Source organism: Bos indicus, chromosome 19, assembly GCF_029378745.1.
Source record: "Bos indicus isolate NIAB-ARS_2022 breed Sahiwal x Tharparkar chromosome 19, NIAB-ARS_B.indTharparkar_mat_pri_1.0, whole genome shotgun sequence".
Lineage (NCBI taxonomy): Eukaryota > Metazoa > Chordata > Mammalia > Artiodactyla > Bovidae > Bos > Bos indicus.
In genome coordinates, this window is record NC_091778.1 from 49,969,328 (window position 1) to 49,996,455 (window position 27,128).

The 27,128-nt window shown below is 40.6% G+C and overlaps 2 protein-coding genes across 4 annotated transcripts in view; one reads left to right on the forward strand and one right to left on the reverse strand.

Annotated features, from left to right (window-relative positions):
• MILR1 (mast cell immunoglobulin like receptor 1) overlaps positions 1-3,396 on the forward strand; it is a 36,302-nt gene extending 32,906 nt beyond the window's left edge. The window contains exon 9 of the mRNA XM_019982514.2: positions 3,028-3,396. The gene's annotated coding sequence lies outside the window, so the exon portion shown is untranslated. The remainder of the gene's footprint in view (positions 1-3,027) is intronic.
• Positions 1,003-27,043, reverse strand: POLG2 (DNA polymerase gamma 2, accessory subunit). Of its 3 annotated transcripts, XM_070773802.1 has the most exons (10): positions 24,257-27,043; positions 19,498-19,624; positions 19,279-19,384; positions 18,302-18,475; positions 17,052-17,192; positions 14,734-14,814; positions 10,792-10,892; positions 8,903-9,020; positions 5,950-6,041; positions 1,030-2,566 (listed from the first exon to the last, which is right to left on the reverse strand). In XM_070773802.1, the coding sequence occupies exons 1-10, from the start codon at positions 24,816-24,818 to the stop codon at positions 2,533-2,535; spliced, it is 1,536 nt and encodes a 511-aa protein (XP_070629903.1). In that variant the 5' UTR covers positions 24,819-27,043; the 3' UTR covers positions 1,030-2,532. The 3 variants fall into 3 exon arrangements, with proteins under 3 accessions (XP_070629905.1, XP_070629903.1, XP_019836307.2); XM_070773804.1 differs by lacking the exon at positions 19,498-19,624 and having other exon boundaries at positions 1,003-2,566; positions 24,382-27,043; XM_019980748.2 differs by lacking the exons at positions 1,030-2,566; positions 5,950-6,041 and having other exon boundaries at positions 8,817-9,020.
• Positions 27,044-27,128: the final 85 nt, after the last annotated feature.

The following is a 27,128-nucleotide window of genomic DNA, read 5'->3' on the forward strand; positions in this document are numbered from 1 at the left end:
GGCAGGGATCAAGATCATCCTCAAGAAAAAGAAATGCAAAAAGGCAGAACGGTTGTCTGAGGAGGCCTTACAAATAGCCGTGAAAAGAGAAGCAAAAGGCAAAGGATAAAAGGAAAGACATACCCACTTGAATGCAGAGTTCCAAAGAATAGCAAGGAGAGATAAGAAAGCCTTCCTCAGTGATCAGTGCAAAGAAATAGAGGAAAACAATAGAATGGGAAAGACTAGAGATCTTTTCAAGAAAATTAGAGAAAAATTTTAAATTAAAAGTTGGCTTAAAGCTCAACATTCAGAAAACTAAGATCATGGCATCTGGTCCCATCACTTCAAGGCAAATAGATGGGGAAACAGTGGAAACAGTGTCAGACTTTATATTTTGGGGCTCCAAAATCACTGCAGATGGTGACTGCAGCCATGAAATTAAAAGAGGCTTGCTCCTTGGAAGAAAAGTTATGACCAGCCTAGACAGCATATTAAAAAGCAGAGGCATTACTTTGTCAACAAAGGTCCATCTAGTCAAAGCTATGGTTTTTCCAGTAGTCATGTATGGATGTGAGAGTTGGACTGTGAAGAAAGCTGAGCGCCGAAAAATGGATGCTTTTGAACTGTGTGGGAGAAGACTCTTGAGAGTCCCTTGGACTGCAAAGAGATCCAACCAGTCCATCCTAAAGGAAATCAGTCCTGAATATTCATTGGAAGACTGATGCTGAAACTCCAGTACTTTGGCCACCTGATGGGAAGAACTGACTCATTTGAAAAGACCCTGATGCTGGGAAAGATTGAGGGCAGGAGGAGAAGGGGACGACAGAGGATGAGATGGTTGGATGGCATCACCAACTTAATGGACATGAGTTTGGGTAAATTCCGGGAGTTGGTGATGAATAGGGAGGCCTGGCATGCTGTGGTTCATGGGGTCGCAAAGAGTCAGACACGACTTAGCGACTGAACTGAACTGAACATTGTGATTTTAATTTACATTTTTCCTGATGACTAATAAGGTCAAGCACTTTTACATATATTTGCAGGCCATTTGGATTTCTTTTATAAGGTGCCTGTTTGAGGTACTTGGCCTATTATTCTACTGAAGTGTTTTTACTTTTTCATATTTTTTAGTAGTTGTTCTCCTACTCTGCAGCTTGATTTTTCACTATCTTAATGGTACTTTTTGATGAAGTTCTTTCTTCTGTTTTAGCTTATAGTTTTTATTATAACCAAGTAGCTTTACCAAACACAAAATTCAGTAGACTTAAAATTCTCATGCATTATATCATGCAAAATTGATTTCTGGCTTGTAATGATCCACTTTTATTATTTTTACTCAATATTATTTCCCATATAGGTTTTCATATATTTACATAGTTTCTTTTAACTTTTTCAGCACATATCATCTTTTTAAAAAAATCTATTTATTCATTTATTTGTGGTTGTGATGGGTCTTCTACTGCTGTGTGAGGGCTTTCTCTAGTGTTGAGCAGGGGCTCCTCTTCCTTAGGGTGCATGGGCTTCTCATTCAGCACATACCATCTTATTTAATTCTTGCATTGTTGGTTGGTTCGTTGGTTTAGTTGCTAAGTCATGTCCAACTCTTTTGTGACCCCATGGACTACCCTGCCAGGCTCCTCTGTCCATGGGATTTCCCAGGCAAGAATCCTGGATTGGGTTGCCATTTCCTCCTCCAGATTGATGAAGTTTGAAGAACTTGTTGTGCCTGCCGTATCTTTATGGTTAGTGCTTTTTTGTGAATGTGTGTCCAGATGAATATTTTTTCAACTTGAGGTCATACAAGCATATTCCTATACTGCTATCTACTAAAGGCTTTTCTTCTTCTTCTTTTTTTACTAAAGGCTTTTTTAGTTACTTTCATATTTCAGTTTCTATCAGCCTGCAATTGTTTCTGTGATATGAAATTGGCATCACATTTTTAAAAAAATTTCATTATTTATTTTTGGCTGTGTTGCTTTGCACGGGCTTTCCTCTAGCCGCAGTGAGCAGGGCTACTCTTCGTTGCGGTGCACAGGTCTCTCAGCGTGGCTCCTCTTGTTGCAGAGTGCGGGCTCTAGGTGCGTAGCTCCAGTAGCTGCAGCATGCAGGCTCTAGAGCGCAGGCTCCGTAGTTGCGGCACGGCATGTGGAGTCTTCCCAGACCAGGGATCAAACCTGTGTCCCCTGCTTTGGCATGCAGATTCTTACCCACTGCACTACCAGGGAAATCCTGGCATCTCACCTGGTTCCCCTCCCCTGCATGGACGTACCCCGTTGCTGCAGCACTGTCCACTGAAAAGGCCGTCCTTTCCCCACTAAACTGCAGTGTCATCTTGGTCACTAATCAAATGTTCATATACGTGTGGGTTTCCTTCTGGGCTGTGGATTCTGTTTCACTGTTCTATACTTCTCTCTCCTGTGCCAGTGCCATACTCAGCTTTTAAATAGATCCTAATAGCTGGAAGAGCAGTTTCCCCACCTTGTTCTTTTTAGTCACGTCTTAGCTTTTCTTGACCTTTTCATTTCTGTACTTGGCGAGTCTTGTGGGATCTTAGTTTCCCGACCAGGGATGGAATCCATGCCCCCTGTAGTGGAAACACAGAGCCTTAACCACAAAACCGCCAGGGAAGTCCCTGCATTTCCATACAAACTTTAGTCAGCTTACTATTTCCTTACAGAAAACACTAAGCATAGTACGGATTTTGATTGACATTGCATTGAACTTTTTAGATCAACTTGGGGAGAATTAATAGTTTTATAATATTGAATTTTCTGAACTGCAAAGTATTTCATCATTTGTTTGTTTTTTTTCACCTCTCTCAGTAGTGTTTTTTTATTTTCTGTATAAACAATCTTGCGTACTTTTTGTTAGATTTAGTCCTAGCTGGTCAATATTTTGAGGCTATGTTAAGTTGTATTTTTATTTCATGTTGTGGATACACAGAAACACAATCACTTTTCTTGGTCAACTTTGTATCCAGCAACCTTGCTAAATTCCCTTTTCAATTTTAATAATTCGTCTAAAGGTCTTTTAATTTATCTGCAGGTTTTCTAACAATCTGGAGACCAGACAGCTACCGCTGCTACTGTTAGCGTTGTTGCCTTCAGTACAACTGCCTCACCCAGAAACTGGAACCCAGTGGAGTGTGGAGTTCTGCCATTAGAGACACTTACTTTTCAGCAGAAATCATCATCTCCCTTCTCCTTTCCAGGTCCTATGGATATGCGTCTAATTGGTGGAAGACATTCACAGTCATACCCTGGCAGCAAGGGAATTGCAATTTTTCAGGTTTCAGACCCCACCAAATAGAAGAAGGGTTATGAGGTGGCTTAAGAGAACCAACCAAAATAACTACCACTTTAGCCAAAATACCAATCAAGAACTGAGGGGGAAATAAACACATTTTAAGACAAAGGAGGAGGTTTCTCAATTGCGTTCACACTGAAAGAGATACACAATGTACTAATGAAAAAGGAAACTGAACACAGATTCAGGGAGCGTGTGTGGTGGGTGAGGGATGAGAGAGAAGGGGGTATATAAGGGTTCAAAACATGATAAAATTAGCAGGATTTTGAAGGTGTGTTATGGGCATATGGCTAAACAAGTAGAAAGTGTAAATGTAACATGAAAGAAAGTCCAAATATAAATCTAAATACAGATGAGAGTTTAGTATGTGAAAAATATGGCATTTTAAATCAATGGGGAAAAGATGGAACATTCAATACGGTGTAAAAATTGAAAACCACATTTAAAAACTTAGAACTCCATTTTTTTTTCCACTTCATTCTTTACAAAAAAATCCATTCAGCTAGCTCAAATATTAAAACATCTAAAAATTAAGCCACAGAAGTGGAGGAATTTTATAATAATCTTTAAGAGGGAAAGGCTTTTCTAGGTATGATTTGTGATCCAGAAGACATAAATGAGTGTTAAATTTAGTTAGATGAAACATTTAAAAATCTTTAACTAAATCAAAAGAATGGGGAGAGGAAATATTTTTAATCCATGTCTCTGATACAGTATGATGTTTTACAATATTTGATGAGCTCTCAGAAATCATTCAGAAAAAGGCCAGCAACCCAATAGGAGACTGGGAGAAGGCAGCATATGCAAGGTGACACCAGGGCAGCACGAAAACCCTGCTGGGATGAGGAGCTGCAAACAGGTGTTCCCTTCAAGCATCTGTCCCTTCTGCCCCTTCTGGTCCCAGAGCTGGGGGATTTCAACCTAAGGAGACTGCCTTCTCTCAGTGCTGCTTCTCCTAAAGGAGATAAAGGGGAGAGCTAACCACAGGAATGATCAGCAGTGAGTGGTTCAGTGATGTCTGATCACGCGTTCTTCTTTCTCCTTTATTGCCCTGGAGAGACACGCACTAGTCCTTGCCTTTGACCTTTCCCATTACACGCTATCAGAAACAGTAACTAAGATCTCGGATAGTGCATCAACTCACAGGTTAGGACAATTAGACACCTAAGGATTACAATGATCTCCAAGCACATCTCCTTGGCCCCTCACACACAATGTGGAGGAAGGCACAGCAGAGAAGCGCCAGAGCAGGACCCTCTAAACGACAGGACTAAGGAGGTATTGCTACCTCTTGCCAGGTCTTGCCAGGTCTAAGGAGGGTATTGTTACCTCTCTTATCCTGGCCACCATCACCTGGGTACTGTCAGAGCTCCTAATAGGTCTCCCCACTGCCCTTTTACTCCTCTAACATTCCACTCTCCACAGTGAGCTTTTCAGAACAACAGAATGTCCCTCTTCTGCTCAAACTGTGCCCCCTCCTGTCCCAATGGCTTCCGGGCTCCGTATGTGAAGCACCCGGACCAGCTCTCTGACCTCACCCTCGGCTCTGCCCTGCTTTATGGTCCTTGCTCATTCCATGCTGCTTCCCTCCTAAGGGCCTTGCCACTTGCTACTCCCTTTTGCTCAACGCACTGTCCCACATCTTCACACAGCTGGCTGCTTCACATCATTCAGTTTCAGTTGCAGGTCATGGCCTCAGAAACTTCCCTGATCACCCATGTAAAGCACACCACCCAAGGCGTGATCAAACACACCATCCTGTCCTATTTTACAACACTATCGCTACCCAGAATTACCTGAAATTGCCATGTACCTACTGGCTTACTGTCTGTCCCCACCTGCCCACCCCCAGAAGGGCTTTGTTTGTTTTGCTCACCATTGCGTCCCAGCACCTCAAGTTCCTGATACTTGGGTGCTCAAAAAGCTTTTGCGAATAAACAAAATGAACAGATACATGACGCATGTAACAGGCCAGTCTTCAGGAAAAGCACAACTATCCCTGGCATTTAAATCTGAAATTTCTCCCGTGCTTTCTCACAGGAAGATATGGTGTAACATAGCAACCGTCAAGAACTTTTTTATGGTGGCATGAAAAATGAATTTCATAAAGCTCTTTTTTTTTTTAACCTGTCCCGTGGCATGTGGGGTCTTAGTTCCCCACCCAGGGATCAAACCTGTGCCCCCTATAGTGGAAGCACAGAGTTGTCTTCATCACTGGATTGCCAAGGAAATTCCATAGAGCTGTTTCTAATAACATCTTTTAATATATATTGGTGTGGTATAATACCTAAGAAGGGTATTTACTAAAAAAAATTTTATTAAATGCAATTGAGTTGGAGGGAAGTTCTGTCAAAACCATACCATCCAGGTATGGAGCTCTCTAATAATTTTTTTAAGATTTTTTTTTTTTTTAATGTGCACCATTTTAAAAGTCTTTACTGAACTTGTTACAATGTTGTTTCTGTTTTTTGCTTTTTTGTCCATGAGGCATGTGGAATCTCAGCACCTCCTGGATGTGGGCTTCACTGTTAACACAAATAGAATGTCTGTCTGGGACAGGGCTTGAATATATTTATTTTTAAAAAGTTCCATAGGAGATTCTGATGCATAACCTCAGTCGGACACCTCTGATCTGGATAATCCTCCATAAATATTACTTACCCCAACTGGTGTTTAGATATTCCATGTTGCCAGTTAGTGCAGTCAGCTGACCTGAGACCAGGAATGCAATCCTCCTGTGAAGCCTGAGGCCCCTAAGAAGACAAAGTACCTAAATAAAGGTACCTGTGGGTTGGACTGAGATTTTCTTTAGAAAAATAGGTCTTTAAACTTTTTAGATTCTTATATACTAAAATCAAAAATTGGACCCCAAACTGCAAAAATGAAATTTAACCTTTCAGGTAGACATATGGTAGGAATATTGGTGTTGCAGTTTCTGAGAGTGCTGTGGTTAAGATAAGGCAGGGGAGCAGTTGTGTGGCATGACATTCTAATTTTCTCTCTCAGTATTGAGAATTGGGGTTCTTGGGGGTGGGGAGATACAGATGTGTGATAGAAGAAGTTCAAGTCAAAACCCTAAAGTCCTAAAGGGGCATGAGGGGACTTTTGGGGGGTAATGGAATGTTCTATATTGTCACATGGTGGTGGTTATTATACACATGTCAGAACTCATAACGTGTACCTTTAAAACAAATTTACTGTATGTAAACACACACACTTACCAGCTCTGAACACTGAAAAGGTCTAGGAAGAAAGACCACCTTCTAATAATGAGCACCCCTGGCACCCAGGATATAATCTCCAGTTTTCCAACAAAAGGAACCAGGGGTCCTCGGAGAAACCCTAACTATATAATCTCTATATTAGATACTACAGAAGCTCTCAAGCACTACTACAGTTGAGACAAAAGATAGGACAATTGTGCATGAAAAAGAATTAAAGAGGGCAAACCCAGCATTTCTCCCCTTTCCCATACCCCTAAGCAAACAGTAGATGAGATATTTTCCTTCATACAAGTATTTTAGCTAATAAATAAAGAAGGTGAAGCCACCTCTTAAAAACTGGCTGATCTGGGCATTGGTCAATGATTGCTGGCATTCCCCCGAGAGAGAGAATCAGATATTTTGCCCACCCTCCTCCCCACACCAAAGTGATCAAGCCTCTGGATTCAATTTCCAATCTATAGGAGATACAGAGGAATAGGCTAAACTAAACCAAGGTGATACAGTTTGCAAAATCCAAACAGTAGGAAACACTAGTAGATAAACGTTTCATAAAAAAGTACAAGTGAGCAGGAGTGCTCAAATCTATAAGGATAACAACCAACTTGAATAAAGTAGACCTTATTTGGATCCTGAACCAATTATGAGACAGTTTTTAATAGAAACTAAGTGGATAAAGTAGTTCAGTCGTGTCTCTTTGTGATCCCATGGGTGATCCCACCAGGCTCCTAAGGTCCATGGGATTCTCCAGGCAAGAATACTGGAGTGGATTGCCATTTCCTTCTCCAGGGGATGCTCCTGACTCAGGGATCAAACCTCGGTCTCCTGCATTGCAGGCAGATTCTTTACCATTTGAGCCACCAGGGAAGCCCATAACTGGATATCTGATACTACAGATATGATTTTTAAAACTGTTTATTATAATCCTCAGACATACACAAAAAGCAGGACAGTGAACCCATGTACCCATAACTCAACAACTCAGGACTATCCTTATTTTTCACCTATATTCTACCACTTTTTTAAAACTAAATTTTAAAACAAGTCTCAGATATCATATATTTTTACTCAAAAATTTTTAAGTACATGTCTTTCAGATAAGGATTTTTAAAAAGAAAAATAAAGCCATAATATCATGATCACACTCAAGAAAATTCTCAATAATTCCTTAATATCATCTAGTGTTAATTTTTTCAGGCATGAAAATGGTTAACAAAAGATCCTGAACTAAAATATTTACAAACGAAATGATAGCTGTGACCTGCTTTGTATAATATGGAAGGGTGGTGTTGGGTGGATGAGGCAAGACTGGTCATAGGTTGATGGTTATTGGTACTGGGTGATAGGCACATGGAGTTAATTATACTGTCCTGTAGATATCTTTGTGTTTGAAATTCTCCCCAAGAGCAAAAACTAAAAACCTACTAGGTAAGGTCAACTCAGACAAGTTAGCCAACCTTTCGAGACACTGTATATAAATCATCATTTGGGATATCTGCCAAGTTGGCAATGACAACAGAGTCAACACAAACATAATCAGCACATAAACGTTTATAGAATGAGATACTAATATTAGACTACGCCATTTAACATTTATTTTAGCTTGCTTTTCAAAAATCAATAAATGTTCTAATTTAGTTTTAGGTTAATCTTTGATATCTGAGAGTGTACATAAAGACCTTTGCTTTCCTGACAACAAAACCCATTTCAGAGACTAAAAGACAGTACTGTAGCACCAAAAGATAAAGTGTCTTTGATCCAAATTAATCATGATATCCTCATGCCCTTGGACAATGATTGGCCTAGTAATGATCGTGTGATTCAGTTCTGATGAATAAAAGTAAACACGTCTTCTGATTAGGATGTTTGGGAAAGCGTTTACTTTCCTAATTAAAAAGGGAGAGAGTCATGGTTGGCTAGTTCTTATCTCTTTGACTTTCTTTCTAACTAGAGTGTAGCTGAGGTTAGAAATACAGCAGCCGCCTTGTGACCAAGAAGCAACAAGTAGACAGATATAAGCCATATACTGAAGATGGTGGAAAGACAGCAAGAGCTTCGGTCCCTAACTACTATAGAGGAAAAAATTATACCAGCTCCGGACAGTCTAAACCCTTGATCGCTTGTTATTAGAAAAACAATCCCCAATTTGCTTAATCTAGTAGTCTTTTTCTTATAGTTGAAAATATTCCTGATACCATGAAATACATCAAGAAGTAGTAAAAACAATGAAAAAACAAAGCACCAAAAACATCCACTTCTTAAGTGCAAAAGGGTTAAACAACAAGAAAGTTAAATAAGACAACCAACTTAGGAAAGGTGAATATTTATTATACAAATATTGAAATCTATACATTCTTAGCTGATGATATATATTTAGTTAAAAAGTCTTTTACTTTGGATATATGCATCATCTCCTTCATTGTGGTGTCTCTGCTTCTCAACTGTATTAATCCATTCTCCAAAGTAGCTTCAGTAATCAACACTGTGAAGAGGATACTCATTTCATCATATCTAAGAAAAAATAGTTAACCAAAACATATGAGCACAAATATAAATTGGAAATTCACTCCATTACCAGCATTAATTACTCTGGAATCAATGTCACTTTCCAGAGCCACAAAACTCAAAGGCAGTGTTGGAGAGCTAAACCCAAAAACAGTTTTCTCAAGTTTCTGAACCATTTTCAAAGTAAAATCTTCAGAAAATTTCTGACGTATTGTGATAGCTTGGAAGCCATAAAAGAAAATAAAATATAAGAAATAAATACTGTCAGGAAAAAAAAAAAGAAAGAAATATTGGTATCTCAAAACAACATCTGGGATGATATTATGTATGAACCTCAGAATAACCTCGGCCTTTTGGTATGTGGATACAATCCAAGAAAATTATTTTAGACCCAACTCTCTTATACAACTACAATAATATTAGATCCAGTGCACAACAAATGATACCAAAACCCATGTTTGATACATAACTTAGTATGCTAACTTACAGTTTCTAGTTTAGCAGTAACTGAATACATTCCACACTGGCCTTCTTTTTGCTTCAGTCACACACTAGGTCATTACTATTTCTCTTCTTTGTAGGACTCCACCAGAAATTATCTTATTTATCTACTTACTTGTCTATAGTCTACTCTAGCCACTGCAATATAAGCATCACAAGAACAGGAAACTTTGCTGTCTTGTTTGTTGCTGTATCAAAGTACATAAAATATAGTAGGTGCTTTATCTGAATGAACATATTCTGGGACAAAGCAAATAAATATCCTGAGACATAAAACCTTTACTATGTAAAGAACAAACTTAACTTGATAGTGTCCTTAAGACTCCAAGGGTAAGACTTTAGAACTGAGAACATTGGAAGGTTCAAGTACTACTACTTCATTTTATATATGATAAAACCATCAGCTGCTCTACCTCTAGAAACCTGTTTTTCTTCTGAAAGGTCTATTTAATAATTTACTAGAGAACTGAGGAACAAGACACTGAGCTTCACAACTTATCACCTAAAAGACATGTATTTGACACAAAAAGCTAAAAAAAAACACAAAAAAACCCCAAAGTAAGGGAAATGAACTGTTTTATTGAAAAATAGAAGTCATTGGAAATAGCAAGGCTAAGACTAGAGACAGGGAGATCGATTAGGAGATTAGTTCAATGATTCAGCCAAGAGATACTAGTAACCTTAACTTGAGTAGGGACAGTGAAGATGGGGAGAAATGGACGTGAGAGACATTTAGGAGGAAGACAAGAGTCAGTGATGGACTGGGTAAGGGAGAGGTAGGAATGCAGGACAATATCCAGGTTTCAGTCTTAAGTAATCAGGTAAACAGAGGCACCAATCAACTGAGAAAACCTGTTCTCTGTTCTCTGTCCTCTGGAATGAAATTACCTTCCACTCAGCCTGAGAATGAACCATAAGAACGAGCAAGAAAAAGGTACTCCACTCAGGTTCCCACAGTCCTGATTCAACAAACGCATCTAATAGGAGTAATTCCATTCCTGATAAACTGAAAACCTCAGGGACACATACTTCATGGTAGGAGTCCTGAGGTTTCACATAGCACATGGGTAAATATACCTGATGAGTACTGCTTCCTGCTGTAGCAATTAACTAAGGGTTTGTGGTTCTGTAAACAGAACAGTTAGGAATAATTTTAAACTACATTATATATACATATTCAGAAGAGGTTTGTTACCCATAAAGTACAGAAACATCAGATAATCAAAAACTCTGAATAAATACAATTATTTTTAGCAACCAAAAAGATAATTCTCACTTTGAATAAAGTTGTTCCAGTGAAGACTGCACAGTTTCCAGATAACCAGGCCACACAGAAATTCCATTCTCCAGTAATTCATTAAACAGCCCTTGACAAACCTGGGGAAAAATACAAAAACTCTGAATATGAAAGAGAGAAAAGTAGCTAGAAGTAGTACCCTATTTTCATGAAACCACCTATCATCTTTTTCAATCTTTAAAATGGGCATAAATCCTTTTAATTACATAATATTGTTGATAATTTTATATATTATATATTTATAAACTGTATATTTCTTAAGAACTTAAACACTGCAAGGCGTGTTAGTTGTTTAGTCGTATCCGACTCTTTGAGACTGCATGGACCACAGCAGGCCAGGCTTCTCTGTCCATGGAATTCTCCAGGCAAGAACACTGGCTGCTGCTGCTGCTGCTAAGTCGCTTCAGTCGTGTCCGACTCTGTGAGACCCCATAGATGGAAGCCCACCAGGCTCCCCCGTCCCTGGGATTCTCCAGGCAAGAACACTGGAGTGGGTTGCCATTTCCTTCTCCATGCATGAAAGTGAAAAGTGAAAGTGAAGTCGCTCAGTCGTGTCCGACTCTTAGCGACCCCATGGACTACAGCCTACCAGGCTCCTCTGCCCATGGGATTTTCCAGGCAAGAGTACTGGAGTGGGGTGCCACTGCCTTCTCCGTAAGAACACTGGAGAGGTGGCCATTTCCTTCTCCAGGGATCTTCCCAACCCAGGGATCGAACCCAGGTCTCCTGCATTGCAGGTAGACTCTTCAAGTCTCTGAGATTTTTATACTAAACTTAAGAATTTTTATTATCATCACTCAAAACACAAAAGCAAAACAGAGTCTATCAAAAAAAAAGCAGATAAGTCCAAAGGGTTATGTTAACTCATCTGAGACTTGAGGATTGAAGAGAAGAGACATCAAAGAAAAGTAAGAAGAAGCTAGAAAAGTATGAAGAAAACTAGGAAAGTGGTATTCCTGAAGCCAACTAAAGAAAATGTTTCAGGAACAGAGAATGATTGATTTGCGTCAGTGGAATGCTAGAGACAAAAGCCTGATGGAAAACACAGAAATAATAATGAGTAAACGACAGTTTACTGTTTTAAAAACGGTGATGAAAAAGAAAGAAAGAAAGAAAAATTTAAAATGCCCGTAACAATCCAAAACTCTAAAGCAAAATTTTCCTCACTGGTGCAGCCGACACAAGATGTTTAGCAGTATCCCTGCCTTCATCAGATGCCTGGAGCACTCTCCCTTACCTTGTGACAACCGAAACTGTTCGCAAACTTTACCAAATGTCCGTGGTGGGGATGGGGAAGGTAATGGCGAGTGGAAGGGTCACATGAGAGCCTGTGCTTGCACTAGAGCACTGTGTCTCCAACTTTAGCTTCAGTAACACCTGGAGGGCTTGCAAAACACAGATGGCTCAGCCTCACCCCAGAGTTTCTGATTCAGCAGGTTTGGCAAGAATTTGCATTTCTAGCAAGTTCCCAGGGAAAAACCAGAGCAAAGTAAATGGGTGTTAAGGTATATGGTATTTTGGGGACAAATGAGAATAAAGATATTAATAAATCTTAGAATGTAAGAGGAAAAAGACTAATATGAGTTTTAGTAAGTTAGTGGTTGCCAGCAGAAAATGACCTCTTCCTAACAGAAGGTGGAAGAGGAAAGAAAAGCATGATTAAGGTGAAGATGTGGGGGAATGAGAGCCCTCACGCCACAGACAGTCCACAAACAGGTGCAGCCAGTTTGGAGAGCAAGCTAACCAATACAGTGAAATTAAGGCTACGTGTTCATTTTACCCCCAAATCCGATCCCTGTAAAAACAACCCACAAAACCTCTTCCATGGCCCAGAAAGTTACAGGCATAAGGATTCTGTCATAAAGCTGAGGAAAAAGTTAAAAACAGAACAGGATGCTCCTCGACACCACTCGTTCGGTACAACGCGGGAGGCGCCAAGCAGCACCATTCTTCCTGTAAACAAGCAAAGCAGAGCAGGGCCTGCAAGGGCACCGAAAATCTCAGAGGCAGAGCTCTTCTTTGTCCTGCAAGCGGAAAAAACAAACTCCCCAGGAACTTGGTACCTCCTGCGGTGTTTGGGAAGTCCTCCTCAATCCTGGGGGCAAATGTGGACATCAAGCCATTCTCTTTCCCTTTCCCTGAGCTCAGTATCACCACCTTCCCAGACCCTCCCCAAGAGCTTGAGAAAGCCAGTTAATCTTTCAAGAGTCCTCACTCAGTTCTGGACGGTCTGAGTCACCCAGACAGAAATGACTGCTGAAGGGGCCCTGGCTTTTTTTAAGAGTATTTAATTTGACCAGATACAGTAAAAAATAAAATAAGATTGCAAATCTAGAGCTTGTGCTGATACCAACAAGTATCAAAATGTTAAGTTGGCCAATAAACACACGAAAAGATGCTTAACATCGTTCAGTATTAGAGAAATGCAAATCAAAACTACAATGAGATACCACCTCACTCCGGTCAGAATGGCCGTCATCAAAAACATCTACAAACAATAAAGGCTGGAGAGGACAGGGAGAAAAGGGAACCCTCTTGTACTCTTGGTGAGACTGTAAATTGATACTGCCACTATGGAGAACAGCAATGGAGATTCCTTAAAAACCTAGGAATAAAACCACCACATGATCCAGCAGTCCCACTACTGGGCATATACCCTAAGACAACCACAATTCAAAAAGACACATGTAACCCAATGTTCATTGCAGCATTATTTACAAAAGCTAGGGCATGGAAGCAACCTAGATGTCCACTGAGAGATGAATAGATAGAGAAGCTGTGGTACATATACACAGTGGAATATTACTCAGCCATAAAAAGGAATGGATCTGAGTCAGTTCTAGTAAGGTGGATGAACCTAGAGCCTGTTACACAGAGTGAAGTCAGAAAAACAAATATTGTATATTAATGCATATATATGGAAGCTAGAAAAACAGCACTGATGAGCCTGTCTGCAGGGAAGGAATGGAGATGCAGACACAGAGAACAGACTTGCGGACACAGTGAGGGAAGCAGAGGGCGGGACCCACTGAGAGAGCAGCGCTGACATATACGGCACTGCTGTGCTGAGCCGCTCAGTCGTGTCTGACTCTGAGACCCCGTGGACTGTAGCCCGCCAGGCTCCTCTGTCCAAGGGAGTTCTCCAGGCAAGAATACTGGAGTGGGTTGCCATGCCCTCCTCCAGGGGATCTCCCCAACCCAGGATCAAACCCAGGTCTCCTGCATTGCAGGCGGATTCTTTACCATCTGAGTCACCGGGGAAGCCCAATACTGGAGCGGGTAGCCTATCCCTTCTCCAGGGGATCTCCCCAACCCAGGAATCAAACCAGTGTCTCCTGTATTACAGGTGGAGTCTTTACCAGCTGAGCTACCGGGAAGCCCATATATAACACTATCCTGTGTAAAGTAGCTCTCTAGTGGGAAGCTGCTATATAACACAAGGAGCCCTATCTGCTGCTCTGTGATGGTCTAGATGGGTGGGTGGGAGAGTGGAGGGAGGCTCAGGAGCTGGAGGATATACATATAATTATGGCTGATTCGAGTTGTATGGCAGAATCCAGCACAACACTGTAAAGCAATTATCCTCCAATTTAAAAAAAAGTGTTAAAAAGAGAAAAGGTAAGAAGTTACTCACTAGACTTCTGTACAAATATTTTGATCACCAAAATTATGTATACTCATTTTAAAAAATGCAATTATGACTGAGCATGACATTAACAGCAAAATCCACACAAGTGTATTCAGTCTCTTTTGTATGCTATATTTCAAATTGCATTAATTAATCACAGTATTTATCCACAGTTCATTATTCAGTTAAAGATTTTTTTAATGAATCAAAAGAAAACTTAGATGGCAAACTACTCATTTACTTGGAATAGCGGTTACAGTTGAAATCCAGACACTGAAGCTTGTTTAACCCACCTGTCTTAGTTCCACTGTTGGGCCTCGTCCCACATCCAAAGCAGCTTTAATAGGCGCCAAGCAAGGGTGAAGTTTAAGCACCTGAAACAATTTAAAGAGCAGGGGTAAGAAGGACAAGCACCAACCAACACGAAGCTGCTTCAACAGTTAAAATTTTCTGTGTGAAAATGGAAGCTAGCTGAGGTCATAAAAGGTCATGTAAAGATTCAGCTGCCATAGATGTCTCCATTTAGGCATTCTGCAGAAATACATCCATCTGATGCTCTCCTCTCTCCCGACAACTCCATTTTCCCTCAGTTGAAATGCCCTTTCAAAGGAACCACTGCCTTCACTACCCAGCCTGCGCCATGCGCCTTATCACTCGCACCTTCTCTGCCAAAACCCATCACGCTACACATTCATTCAGCCATTTAACACTTGTATGAGAAACAGTTCTAGGTGGTGGGGACAAAAATCCCTGTCCCTCACGATGGGGAGAAGATAACAAAATAAAAAAGTAATATATTTGAAGGTAGGAAAAGAAAAGAAAGTGAAGTCGCTCAGTCGTGTCCGACTCTGCGACCCCATGGACTGTAGCCCACCAGGCTCCTCTGTCCATGGGATTTTCCAGGCAAGAGTACAGGAGTGGGTTGCCATTGCCTTCTCCAGGAGATCTTCCCAATCCAGGTATTAAACCCAGGTCTCCCACGTGCAGGCAGACGCTTTACCATCTGAGCCACCAGGGAAGCTCTATATTTGAAGGTAGTAAGTGCTTAAAAGGAAAAAAAGAAAGAAAGAAGATATGTGTTGGCAAGGGGTGGGCTAGGGGAGGGCTGTTTGCAATTTTAAATAAGGTGATAAGAGAAAGTCTCCTCTCTGAGGTGACATTTGAGCAAAGACTTGAAAGTGGATTGAGGGGCAAGACCTGTGCGTTTGGAGGAAGAGCACTCAGACAAAGGGAGAACTAATGACATGACTCTGGGGGCACACCTGGCATGTTCTAGAAACAACGATGATGTCTGTATTGCTGGAGCAGACTGAGTAACGTGGAGACGAGCTGAAGGTCAAAAAGAAAAAGGTTTTGTAAAACATTTTAAGGGGCTTGAGCTTTTCCCCTGAGTAAGAGGAGCTTACTGGAGGGTTTAAAGCAGAGGAGCCGAGTAACATGAATGTTCAAAAGGGCCACTCAGTGCAGGGTGGTGGGGATGACGGTGGCTTAGATCAGAGTTCAAGGAGGGGAGGTGGTAAGAAAAGACCAGATTCAAGATATATGTTGGAGACAGAGTCAAAGAGGTTTTGCTGATGGTTTGGAAGTAAGGTATAAGAGAAAGAAGGGATCTCCCTTGTTTGTTTGCCACAAATGCCCCATAAATCCCAACTCCCAGAATGGCCACATCAGGCTAAATGAACACCGCATCATAAATCACTAACTGTGCAGAGTGGAGCTACAAGCTCATGGTGTCTGATGCCAGGTGAGCACTCAACATGTTAAAACTTTTGATTTAGAGACGCTCCCTGTCACAGTTGAGGGGAATAGGACTATTCTAAACTCTTGCCACTTAAACCCCTACTCCTCCACATTTTAAGCTAACAATCTTGCTTCTGAATTCCCCAAGAAAACAAAGGATGTGAGTAAAGCTTCCTTCAAGGGCTAAACAGCCCTGGCAGCCTATTTTTATCTATACTATTGTTTTTCCTCCCTGCTGTTTAAAGTAACCCTTTTCAAGACAACCCACCTCCCCCTGCAACATGTATTCTTGATTCTGTCTTAATCCTTCTTGTTACTTCCAAAATTTTGCTCCATTAGGCATTTCATTTCTCTCCTACAGCTGCAACTCCTCCTCTCTCTCTTGATTTTGAGCCCGTAAGAATGCTAAAACTGCACATCCTAAAATAAGCCTTTCCCTTGACCCAGACCCATGGCTTGCTCCTGTGATCCAGTGACCACCCACTTGGGGTCAGACCAGAAGCTGAGAGGTCAATATCACAAGTCTGGCTGGTCTGTCTTACTCCTATTTAACATTTTGCTTCTGATGTAAGTGGAAGCCATCAGTTAAGAGGCTCAGGGGCTGAGAGTGAGAGAGCTGTCTAGCTGCCCAAGATCAAACAGAAACGCCTTTGGGGCTACCCAGTAGGGATTCCCGGTTCTAATTCTGCAAGAACCTGCTTATTATTCCTGTGGCCGCATTCTCTAAGAAACCTGAAAAATATTTCAATTACTTGCACTAAAAAAATTATTATTCAGACTTTATGTTAGAAACCAAGTACGCTAACACAAAAAAGAGGGGAGAAACCTGTATTTTTAACTTCCCAAGGCTGTCTCTGAAATATCAAAGTACCTTTCTATGAAGATCTTTCTTTCTTGTAAAGGAGTTCTCTGTTAGCTGGAAAGAATCATAGAGGTAGGCCAGCATGCCTCGGTCTAGATCTCCATTTATAGATAAAACAGAAGGAACCACATTTTTCCGCCCGTCTCGGCCCTCAATAGAAAAGTACAACAAAAATAAAGCATTATTCAGCAGAACTACCTCCTAAAATCACATTTTAGACTTACAGAATCAGTGATCAATAAATCTGATCAATAAAACTGACCAATAAATCTAGACAGAATGATGAAATTAATTTAAAAGTTATCATTTTGGCAACCCTCACAGTAATCATTGATTTGGGCAAAAAAGATGCTGTAACATCAGCAGGTCAAAATTTGCTGAGAAACAGGTTATTTTTACGTAAAGTATCTGCCCACAAAAGACTTATTAATTACTTGCCAAGGAATAACCTCAAAATACTTATCAGCTTTACAATGGAGAAACCTGGTAGGGTCATCTTAATCAAGTGATAAAGGTTAATATCACCAGTAACAAACGGCTATCACATGCCTCCTGATACGATGCACTGCGGAGAGGGTGGCACCATCTCTGTGGCATGCCTAGCAAAAAACACTTGAAGGAAACTCCAACCAAGGGACGGTCTACAGAGCAGCTGGCCTGTACTCTTCAAAAATGTCAAGGTCATGAAAGACAAGGAGAGATAAAAGGAATTGTTCATTTGAAGGGGACTAAGAACACATGACAATTACTTGAAACCCAATCCTAGATTGGATCCTGGACCTATAAAGGGCAGATCGGAATAACTGATTACATTTGAAGGGTTCTGTAGATGTGACAGTAATAGCAGATTACTGTTACTTTTCTGGTCATAATGACCGCACTGCAGTTATATAGGTGAGTCCTTGTAATACTTGAGAAATGCATACTGAAGTACTGAGAAGTCTTGGGCCAGCCACCATGTCTACAGTTAATTCTCAAATGGTTCAGAAACAATCACAGGGTAGTCCAGTGGTTAAGAATCTGCCTTCTAACACAGGGACAAGGGTTCGACCCCTGGTCTGGGAACTGAGATTCCACATGCCACGGGGCAACTGAGTCTGTGCACAACGAAGACCTGACACGGCAGAAAACTAATAAATAAAATCTGAAAACATAATAAAATGTACAAGTCAGAGGGTTTTTTAAAAAGTATATCTTAAAAATGATCATGGTTAGAGAATCTGGGTAAAGGACACACAGGAGCACAAGGGAAAACATACGTGTACTTGAGCCACACTTCCAGGATACATGTGTAAAAGTTCATGATCTCCTAGGTTCCACAGGGTTTCTATTGGCTCCTTTCCCCAGGGGAAATTGTAGTAAAGTCTGTTTCCTTTTCGGCCTGCTTCATCCTGACAATCTCCACTGCTGAAGTTAGATGGACTCATAGCAAACTGGAAAGGAAAGTTTGTCTTATTAACATATTAAAATGAACATTAGAAAGTAAAGTTGCCTGCAGCAACTGAAATGAAATGGGTCAGGTTCCACATAAGAACTGTGAAGTTGAATTAAATATGAGTGACTATGCTGCTAAAAATACTGTTTTTTAATCTCAAAGAATTACAGAGAATAACTGCTGATGCTATCTAGCCTTTCTGTGGTCAATTAAAAAGAAGGGAAGGAACCATGAACTTAGATACAGAAGAAAGTATCACATACCATTCTCATCCTTCCATAAACAGCCTGAGTATTTGTGATCATTTCATTTAGTTTAGGTGAGTATTTGGAGATTCTGAGAGTTAGAGTAATAAGACAACGGCAAGACAAAAATGCTTACTTCAGCTTTTCTCTCTTAGGCTTACATTAAAACTTGACTGTAAATTACAGGACCGTTTGACTAACATGGAGAGTTCATGGAGGTTGGGAGGAAAAGCTAAAGCTGTAAGAGTGGGCAAGGGTCAAACTCTATACCAGTCAGGAATGCCAGGTAAGAGAATTTGAACTTTATTTTGTTGAAGCCTTACCAACAAAAGTTTCTGACCAAAACATCAACAAACACCTTTACCAAAGTAACTTACAGAACAATGAAAATCATTACAAAGAGTTTTTTTTATATGTACTTGTTAATTTTTATAGCTGTCTCATAAATATAACATAGCTACATCAAATAAAATTTAATTTATTATAGAGAAGTATTACTTCTTACTTAGCCAATTTGCCTATTCATTATTAAATTAAAGGTTAATTATTGTAGTACCTTTCTCCACCATAGGAGTCGATGACGTAACCAGAAATCAAGCCACTGGCTTGCAGTTCTTGCTGAAGTAAACCATACCAGAGAAGCTTCAGTCTTTTCACCGATTCTTTAGATATGAGAAATATAAGACAATCATTTATTTGAAAATGATATAGTCTATCCCAAAGTGAAAGTGACTGTTTAAACACAAGGCCAAGTTATATGCCATTTTCTGTGTACCTTTTAACACCATCAGGTGTCTGCTTAGTATCAGAAACAGGGTGAAAACACGCTCCAATCTGAGCAAGGCCAAAAGGTAGCCTCTTGTTTACTAGATCCAGGTAACTAACATAGTGCTCCAAGGCACCTGTTAAAAAATAAATCAGTCATTGTATAAATCTGTTGCATAAACCCAATCATTTTGGTCAATTTATAGACAAATTAATAATATAATGCTAACACAGCAATAAGTAATAGTAACATGGAGCTCAAGTAGATCTTAGTTGATTACCACTTAATTTCAAGTAGTGCTCTCCAACTTTTTAGTTTGACGATTTTCAAATCTACAAGAAAGTTGAAAGAATAGTACAATAAACATCTGTAAATCCTTCACCTAGATTCACCAACTGTAAACATTTTGCCACATTTTTCTTGTTCACCACAAAACATTTCAGCAGGCACCTCCTAAAATTAAAACTATTCACTGTACACCTTTATTACACCATTAATCATGTCATGATTTCACCTAACATATGATCAATATTTTATTTTCTGTCACCCCAAATGCCATTTATTGCTGTCTTTTTCTCCCTAATTAAGGTTAATAAATGCTCTGCATTTTGATTAGGTTTCTTAAATCACTCTAAATCTAGACTATTTCTCTGATTTCTCCAACTTTGCTTTTAATAACACTGACTTTTGATTTGAGTACAGGCCAGTCACAGATTAATCTCAAATTAGACTTGTCTGAATGTTCCCTTATGATTTAATTTGGGTTAATCATTTTTAGCAAGAATACTACCTAGTTGATATGTTTTGTCTTACTGCATCCTAATAGGAGGAACCTAGTATCAAATGATCCCATTTCTAATGAAACCAGATTTAGATTAACTAGTTCAGGCAGTGAATATCCATTCCCCACTATTATCCTACTCCCCAAAAATCTTCCACCCAATCTTTTAGAATTCACTGATGACCCCTGCTTGAATTATCGTATCAAGGATTACAAAGGTAGTTTTTCTATTCTAGTGTTCCTTCTACATTTACTGCACTGCTCCTATTAAAACAAACTCTCTTCAACTCCTCTTTCTACCAAGAGCCTGAATTACACCAAGAGCCTTAATTACTTATTTTTTTCATTAACACTGTGGATTAGATTTTTAATGTGTTCTCATCCATTACCATCAATATTTATTTTAATGTTCAATTTGTCCCCAACTTAGCCAGTGGGAATCTCCTTCAAGCCAGTATCTATGTCCTTTTATCATAAAGGACTCCCACTCCTGCTCCTTGGAAGGAAAGCTACAACATACCTAGACAGTGTATTAAAAAGCAGAGACATCACTTTGCCGACAAAGTTCTGTATAGTATAGTCAAAGCTATGGTTTTTCCAGTAGTCATGTATGCATATCAGAGTTGGACCATAAAAAAAGCTGAGTGCCAAAGAACTGATGCTTTTGGATTGTGGTGCTGGAGAAGACTCTTGAGAGTCCCTTGGACTGCAAGGAGATCAAAGCAGTCAATCCTAAAGGAAATCAACCCTAAATATTCATTGGAAGGACTGATGCTGAAGCTCCAATACGTTGGCCACCTGACGGGAAGAGCCAACTCAATGAAAAAGACCCTGATGCTGGAAAAGACTGAAGGCAAAAGAAGAAGGGGATGGTGAGATAGTGGGATGGCATCACTGACTCAATGGACATGAATCTGAGCAAATTCTGGGAGATAGTGAAGGACAGGGAAGCCTGGTGCACTGCAGTCCATGGGGTCACAAAGAGTCGGACACAACTTAGCGACTGAACAACAATACTTAGTCTTCTAGTAATTTTTTGCTTTCTAGCACCATAAACTGTCCCAAAGTCACCTTATATTGTCCCTGCCCCAGACCTGGAATAAGCCATTTCTCCAAGTACTGGTTCCTTTTAGAAACTTAATTCTAGGTGTGCTCGTTGCTATTGTCATTGTTTCTAGGCCTTTTCAATGAAGAAAAGTTAGGAAATATGTATTTTTAAAATAAGTTCATACTGATAGTCAATTCAAACAATATTACAAAGTTTATCCTTATCTGCTTTGTATCTTTTTTCTTACAGTGAAAATCTTGGTTCCTACTAAATCTATCCATGGGTCTATTTGCTCAGAGTTGGACACAACTGAGCAGGCATGCACAAAATATATGTAAAATAGCTTCAGAACTATAATTCCAACATTTCTACTTAGAATAAATCAAAGTTCAAGACTTCTTACACTTAGATTATCCCACTAAATGACAACACTGTGTTCAACAGTTACTTGAGATTTCCACTTCCCATAACAATTGGCAAGCTTGTTGACAAGAAAAGCTTGGCCGAGAAACTTTAAAAAATCTGTTTAAAGACACAAGAGAGCTATCAAGGCAGTAAGGACCGAGGGTCCAAGATTTGGAGAGAAAGGAAGAGTAGAGAGGTGAATTCACTTTCACATCTGAAGTAGCAGAGCTGAGAAGCTGAAACGGACATCGTATAGGGCTGGGAAGTATAAAAATTGTAGTCCAAAGGTCATAAGAAAGACAAGCCCTGGCGAACACCCCAGCCTTTCACTAGGGACACCTAAAGGATTGCCTTCTAGGGGTCAAGTGCAAACGAAGCTGTCAATGAACTTTCTGGATAAATATGCCCTAACTGCCTGCCCAAAGCAAAAGTAATCCCCATCCGCTAGCCCACAGATAGAAGAAAACGTCACCCAGAGCCTCAATTTATCTCTACAATTAACACACAAATTACTTAGAAAATCAAGAGAAAAGTCCAAATGAACAAAAGTCCAGAGTAACACAGATACTAGAAACAGACATAACTGAGTTATCAGACCAGACTTTGAAATGTGATCAATGTGTTCAAGAAAGTTGGTAACAAGATGGGGGAAGTCTAACATATGTGTAACTAATCACAGGACAGAAGAAAGAGAACAGGGCAGTAGCGATCTTTGGAGATAAAATGGCTGAGAATTTTTAAAAACCATTCATACTTAGATCAGTTCAGTCACTCAGTCGTGTCCGATTCTTTGCAGCCTCATGGACTGCAGCACGCCAGGCTTCCCTGTCCATCACCAACTCCTGCAGTTTACTCAAACTCATGTCCATTGACTCGGTGATGCCATCCAACCATCTCATCCTCTGTCGTCCCATTCTTCTCTCTCCTTCAATCTTTCCCAGCATCAGGGTCTTTTCAAATGAGTCAGCTCTTCACATCAGGTGGCCAAAGTATTCATAGCCAGAGGCTACCACAATAGTTCAGACATGAAATAGAGAAGGCAAGGGCATCGGGCATAGAAAGAAATGGCAAACTGGTACTTGAAAGCCAGAAGCACCAGACAACTAAAAGATTAGGCAAATGCATGGACTTAAGTTTCTTAAAGGGAAGAGAATGTCTAGCTCATCAGTAAATACTTTCATGAATCTAAGACAGCTGTGTTTCATTTTCTCATAGGAAATAAAAAATTGATTTGTTTTGGAACATGGTAATGAAAAGTGATTTAACTTCCCCAAAGTAAAACCATCATGAATAATTAAAGTAGTTCAAATCAAAATGGTCACATTTACTCCACAGTTTAAGTTTGCCTTATTAAGGAAATCTTTAAAAGGTTGTAAGTACTAATTTTCACAGACCATGGACATTGGTTATTTCAAATTACTTCCTGCTACTGCTAAGTCGCTTCAGTCGTGTCCAACTCCGTGCAACCCCACAGACGGCAGCCCACCAGGCTCCCCCGTCCCTGGGATTCTCCAGGCAAGAATACCGGAGTGGGTTGCCATTTCCTTCTCCAATGCATGAAAGTGAAAAGTGAAAGAAGTCACTCAGTCGTGTCCGACTCTTTGCGACCCCACGGACTGCAGCCTACCAGGCTCCTCTGTCCATGGGATTTTCCAGGCAAGAGTACTGGAGTGGGTGGCCACTGCCTTCTCCAAATTACTTCCTAGTACCAATTAATTAAAAAAAAAAAAAAAGGCAAGGATAACATGTTGCAAAGATGAGATGCTTTAAAAAAAAAAATCTAATCCCCCCCCAGAATCTCTACTATCATGTACTATTTAACATTAAAGGTATACTGTGCCCTACAAAGTTCTGTGTATTCACTCAAGAATCACTTATAAAACTTGATCAGTCCTATTATTCTGCCAATTCAAAAATTACCTGAAGGGCTCTTCAAACAACAGATTATGTAGATCAGTACGAAAAACTGAGGGAGGGCATTTTCTTGTTGCTCTGGAAAAACGAGCTCTTTTTTTTAATTTGGCTATGCGGCATATGGGATCTTAGTTCCCTGATCCGGGATCAAAGCCACACCCTTGCACTGGAAGCTTGGAGTCTTAACCACTGGACCACCAGGGGAAGGCCCAAAACGAGCTCTTGCTAAGTCGTGTGTGTGTGTGTGTGTGTGTGTTAAAAGAGTAACTGTGGAAATACTTGTTAGTATTTTAGTAACAATGAACCAACTATTCAAACACGCGATTTAACTTAGGTCCTAATTCTAGGACTACTCAATTGAACTCCAAAATACTACGGTTGCCTTGGGAAACTGACAGCTTTACTAGATCCTTGAACCAGATTCTTTTAAGAAACAATAACGATCCCATGAACCAGTTGTCTCCAAGGTAGCAAGACTGTCAATAAACCCAACTACGTCAAGAAGACAGATTCAGGTAATTTCCTTTCCACGTGACTAAAGGGCCAGTTGCAATTCGTGAAATCGAGCGAGATTGCCTTTCCACCCCACCTATTTTGAAGCATGAAATCGTGAAGCATACCGTGAAGAAGGTTCTCCCGTAGTTTCCCAGAAGTGTTTAGTAAGTTCTCAAGAAATGCTACTAGCTGTTCCTTACTCAGCTCTTTGTCTTGCAAGATTTCGCGCAGTGTTTCTGCAGAAACTAACCTGAAGCCATTGTCCACCGGCAGCGAAGGACCTGGTTCACGATGGAGGGCGTCTACCGGGAACACCTGCTCCCTGAACACCACCACTGAGGACCACCATTCGGCCGCCAGGTTCTTCCGCAACTCTATGCCCAAGGGGCCAAGGCCGGGGTGGCATCCGTTTAGAAGAGAATCTCGGCTAAGCTGCTGCTTGGTGCCACTGAGGAAACGTCTCTTCCGACAGATCTCTACCAGCGGCTCACTCCCCTCACCACCAGACTCGGGGGCCTCTCTCGGCTCGTTTCGGGGTAGCTCCGCTTGCGACCTCACGGGCCCTACGAAGGAGCCTGTCCCTTTCGACAACTGCTCCGGCTGCCTCCCATTTACTTGACCCCCAAACCCAGACAACAGGCACCGGCAGATTCTCTGGCAAGCTCTGATGGCTGGAGCAGAGCGCATCGCCCTTGGGTGTTACAGAGCAGTCTCCTACTAACTGGCTGATCCCAAAAAACCGCCACAACAGGGCGAGCCCAGGGGTCCAGTTGCGCAGGCGCGACGGAAGTGAGCGTGAGCGGAGACCGGTCCCTCCCACGGAAGTACGTCACTGCGTTCCGGCCGCCGCCGTCCCATCCCTTTCGTCCAGGTGAATACAGGATTCCTCTTCTTTTCTCAAGGTCTAGATCCTTCAGACTGCTGCTCTTTTAATCCGTCCTCAGCACCGAAAGATCATTGCCATCTGCTTTTTACTATCCCGCTGTTCCCAGTAGAATCAGCTTTATTTTCCTATTTGCTTTTGCCAAAATACCTAGGTGTTCTGCACATTTCCGTTTACATACACCTTATTTAAATGGTAATTTGCATTCTCAACGTCGTGTTACCGAAAACCTTAGTTCCTTTTTAAAAAAAGGGTGTAGTCCTGAATGTTAGAGACCAGGCCTCTTGTGCATCTCTACTAAAAATGCTGTCACCATCCTCCCTGTCCTCTCCTGGAAGTACGTGAATGGACGTTGTGACGATCAAGTATAGTCCCTTTACATATATTTAAAAAGGATGCCCTTGGCCACCTGTACCCATCACCTGAAAACACTTAAAAAACTGCTGAGAATGGCCCAGTAGTATTAAAAACTCTCCAGGTTAATGAGGCGGCACCAGACAACCAAGCACTGGCGTACACTACAGTTGTTCTACCAGAGGGCCCTTAAGACCCTTCCAGGAGCTTGTGACTTCACACTTCCACTTAAAAAACATCAGCCCTGATAGTGGTACAGCCCAGATTAAAGAAAACGGTTTATTTCAAAATGCATTATAGTTCTACTTCAGACTTTCCCGTAAGTGGCTACGACGACTAAGCCAGGTGGAAGAACAAATCACTATATTCTACTAGAATACCAGGAAAAGGCAGTTTATGAAGAGGACAGTCTAGCAACTGAGTTAAGAGAACACAAGAACAGTGAAAATTCATCACGTGTGACAGGTTCAGAAAATTGCTCCATACAAGAACATGTAAGTCTGTTAAAAAGTCAGTAGATCAGTATATATGAAAAGCAATTGTATTAACAGTGAGGCTGGGCAGTATTAACGTGTTTTCCACTCCCAGAAAACACACACGAGGCCTACAACGCAAATAAATAAAAGAGAGAATGGGGAGAAAAATCACATTTATTAAGACAACCACAGGCTGGACACAACACACATGCTAAAAAGTGGACTGTCTTAAAATTTACTTCAAATAGTTTGTTTTCCACAGCCCCACAATCATTCCAGTGTTTACAAATTAAAAGGCCCACTTTAGACATTAAACAGTAATATGTAATAAATACTTCAACCTACCCCCAAAAGCTCCTTTTAAGAGTCATAATGAATGACTAATCATGCTATTGAAAACTGTTAAATTACTAAAGGGTCCATCAGTTTTCAGTGTCAGTCCTAAAAATACCATTCCTTGTCTTGTCCCTGGAAAATTCTAGTTTGTTTTACATTTTAGAGCTAAGGCATTAACACCAATTAAAGCCTCAATAACCATAGTTTAAAATGAAGTCTCATAAAACCCTATCCTCTCCTTGCAAACATTCAAATGAAGTATTAAGGTTGGTGAGACACAGTTAAAGCTACCCACCAGATCTCTTCAGCAATAAACCCATGTTGATCCAACAAAAGGATCTGTATCACAGTCACTGTGCTTTGGGCAATGTGGCTTCCTCTAGGTTAACCCGTTAAATTTGAGGATTTCTTACATCCTATTTTACATTTTGAAGTCCTCCAGAGTTCCCTCAATTACTGGCCATTCATGACTCCTAGTTTGACTAGGTAAGAGCCCCAGGAGGCCTATGAAGACTAGCCTTTCTGTATTACCCTTGGCAGGAGAACACAGGACATGAATTCAATCTTAGCTTGTGGCCAACCATCTTCAAGGGTGGAAGTCTTTCAGCCTCAGTAATAGTACAGCCCAGAGCACAAATATAATCTCTTGAAAAGTTATTTGAAGACTTTTCCCAAATTACAAATTTGCAAAAGGAACAGTCATCCATGTTCTCACTAAGCAATCTAAGTTAAGGGTGGGGCTATACACTTGTTTCCTGTTTTAGTATCTCCTTTCACCCCTCTAAGACTATTTAAATGACTCACCTGATTTGGGGAGGCACCAAAAGAAAGCCTTTGTGCAATTTAGCCTAGAACTGCTAATCAACCTAAATCAACTGCATTTTAATCCTTACAATAGGAATAGATCACTTTAAGAAGGGCCTTCTGATCTCCCCACTTCCCAAAACG